Below are 2,575 nucleotides of genomic sequence, written 5' to 3'. Positions count from 1 at the left end.
CAACCCTTCATGATCGGACTAAAATGCATGATTACCGTCTACAACCAGGAAAAGAAAAGACATAGAAGAGAAGGGAAACAGTGATACAGAGGTACAGTAAAAGAAAAAAGTCAATAAACAAAGTTTGTACATTTTATCATCCGCTGAGAGGAAAAAAATACCCTCAAATACCGTGGAACCGGTGTATTTGTTGAAAATACCATGAAATAAAATTTAGGTCATACCGCCCAGCACTAAGCTGAAGCATTACTGTCTTTAATAAATGACTTATAAACATTTTATTTCCAGTATTGAACAAAGTTAAATGTCCTACAGCTTTATCAATGTTAAAAACTGAAGAAGCAAATTGTCAGCAGCCTTTAACTAAAAGCTTTGTTTGGAACACAATTTATTTAAAAAATGTAAATATATAAATCAGTGTTTATGTTAAAAGGAACCATTCATTTCAGTTTGTATTTTAGGTTTACTGCATGAATAATGGTTTTCTAATCCCATCACAGCCTCTGAATTATAATCCAATCAAAGWGAGGGCTTAAAGATTCCCAGCGCAATGTTATCATATGTAAATGTGYTTTATAAACAAAAAATACTGTACTGTGATGTCATCATTAAACTTATCAATGATTGGCTGTTTGTCCTGTAGAGATGAACCAGATGTTGATGAATGTGTCTTTGTCTCGTATTCTAAACGACTGGTTGAACGTTAGCTTCAGGCTCGTCTGTCTCTCACTTCTGGTCACATCAACACAATACTCCACTCTGAACCATTTCCATCAGCTCTCAGTTCTCAATGGTCCAAAAGCTGGAACTTCACAGTGTGTTCTGGTCATTGTTCTAACATGCAACTAAAGCAAACAAACCTCAACATTTCTGCTGTTTTAACGTTCAACTGGAGGATGATTGTTTTACCCGTTTGTGTAGCCATTTTTATACGTCGCCAAGATTTTAATTAATTTATACAAATACTTTCAATCCAACGCCACCAAAAATGTTTTATGGCCTGGCCTACTTCTTTATTTTAAAAGCCCCAAAACCAGAAATTGTCAGCCTGTTTATCCAGGTAGACTGAAAAAATAAAAATACCTTTCAGAAATGTTTAAGTTTCTGCATATTTTTACATTAGCAATTTATGACTATATTTTTAATCTCTAGAAGAAACAGTGGAGCCTTTATCTNTTTTTTCCTTTGGAGTAACTCAATGAATCACATCCGGTATGCAACACACATCCACTACTTTCTGACAAGACACGAAGGCTGTGAAACAAGTGAAAACGCGACTTTATGGGCGAGTTTGTTGAATAAAAGTACGCGTTAATCGTTTTAAATTGTTTGTTTCTATTAAAAACAAGCCAGCGGCACGTTTAAAAAGGAACCTGCCGGCAATAAATCATTTTCTATTTCGGGTACGTCATCTTCTGGGTTTAAAAACTGCCTGAAAACACAACGAAGCCTGGTTCCGATCGACACGTCGCGTTTAGATGACCTTTATCTGCTGATAAGTTGCACATCTGATGGGTTTTAGCTTGTTTTTCAGAGCTAGGATCGGTTTATTTATTAGCTAACTTCCCAACCCCCCACCTTCGGCCTGCACGTCGGAACAACAACAATGGGTTTGAACCCGTTCAGTACGTTTCATCCGGATTTACCTTTTCGGTTCAACACGGTGGGTTTCAGCTCGTTTATACCGGGTTAAACACTTACCCCCAAAACCCACAGGGACACCGGGGAGGTAGTGTCGAAGCTTTGCTTCGTTCACTTGTGTCTCCCATGACTTCCCCTAAAAAAAAGAAGAAAAAGACTCGATATGGAAACGCGAGTCTGGGGATGAGTCCGAGGCCTGGTCCTCCACTCAGGAACACGCTCCGACTATCAAGTTGGATTAAAAAATAAAAATAAAAAAACAAATCCTGAAATTTAAAGTCCACAAGCCGGAGAGGAAGGGTGGAGAAGCCGATCCGTCCGGAGCTTCCGCTGAAGTGGAACAAAAACAGCTTCAGTTTGAAGTGGAGGAATTGAACGCCTCTCAATCAGCTGGACGTTCCGGACAAAACTACACGTCCCGGTGCTTTAAACGGGCCTGTGACCACCRGCTGCCCGGTGAAACTGATAAAACACTATTATGGCGACGCTAAAGACGTGGGAGGGTGAGATAAAAGGAAAAAAAAATAGATTAAGACCTTCCCCCCTCTCAGCCCGTTCGGGACCACCCTCTACGCGTCGCTGGTGCGGAGCACGTCAGGCCGGAAACACGTTTGTCAAACCAGAAATGTCAAGATCTGTCAAACAAAATAATGCAACAAACCGACAAAAAATAACGAAATGCTAACCCCGCTGATCGTACAGAGAGTAACACGTTTGAGTTTTTATATTAAACTTATGTTAGCATGAGCTAATTAGTCTGGCTGTGAGCGCTGTTTTCGAAGTGSTCTGTTTTACACGAGTTCAGTGAACGCAACACGGAGAAAAACTTTTAATGAAGAAATTCACAAAAAAAAAACTTCATGAAACTTTATTTTTCAGAAAGGATTTGAACTAGTTTATGAAGTTAAAGTAATAAAGCTTTATTTGTTTTGTT

General features: G+C 39.1%; 1 protein-coding gene across 1 annotated transcript in view; it reads right to left on the bottom strand.

Annotated features, from left to right (window-relative positions):
* zfand3 (zinc finger, AN1-type domain 3) overlaps positions 1–2,242 on the bottom strand; it is a gene marked incomplete at its 3' end in the record, with an annotated part of 18,207 nt that extends 15,965 nt beyond the window's left edge. Inside the window, 1 exon segment of the mRNA XM_014027692.1 lies at positions 1,702–2,242. Within this exon segment, the coding sequence (XP_013883146.1) occupies positions 1,702–1,769 (68 nt within the window).
* Between the last annotated feature and the right edge of the window lie 333 nt (positions 2,243–2,575).

The sequence above is a fragment of the Austrofundulus limnaeus genome, unplaced genomic scaffold (genome assembly GCF_001266775.1).
Source record: "Austrofundulus limnaeus strain Quisiro unplaced genomic scaffold, Austrofundulus_limnaeus-1.0 Scaffold673, whole genome shotgun sequence".
NCBI lineage: Eukaryota > Metazoa > Chordata > Actinopteri > Cyprinodontiformes > Rivulidae > Austrofundulus > Austrofundulus limnaeus.
The sequence above is the reverse complement of the archived record's forward strand: the minus strand, read 5'-3'. Positions and strand labels throughout refer to the sequence as shown.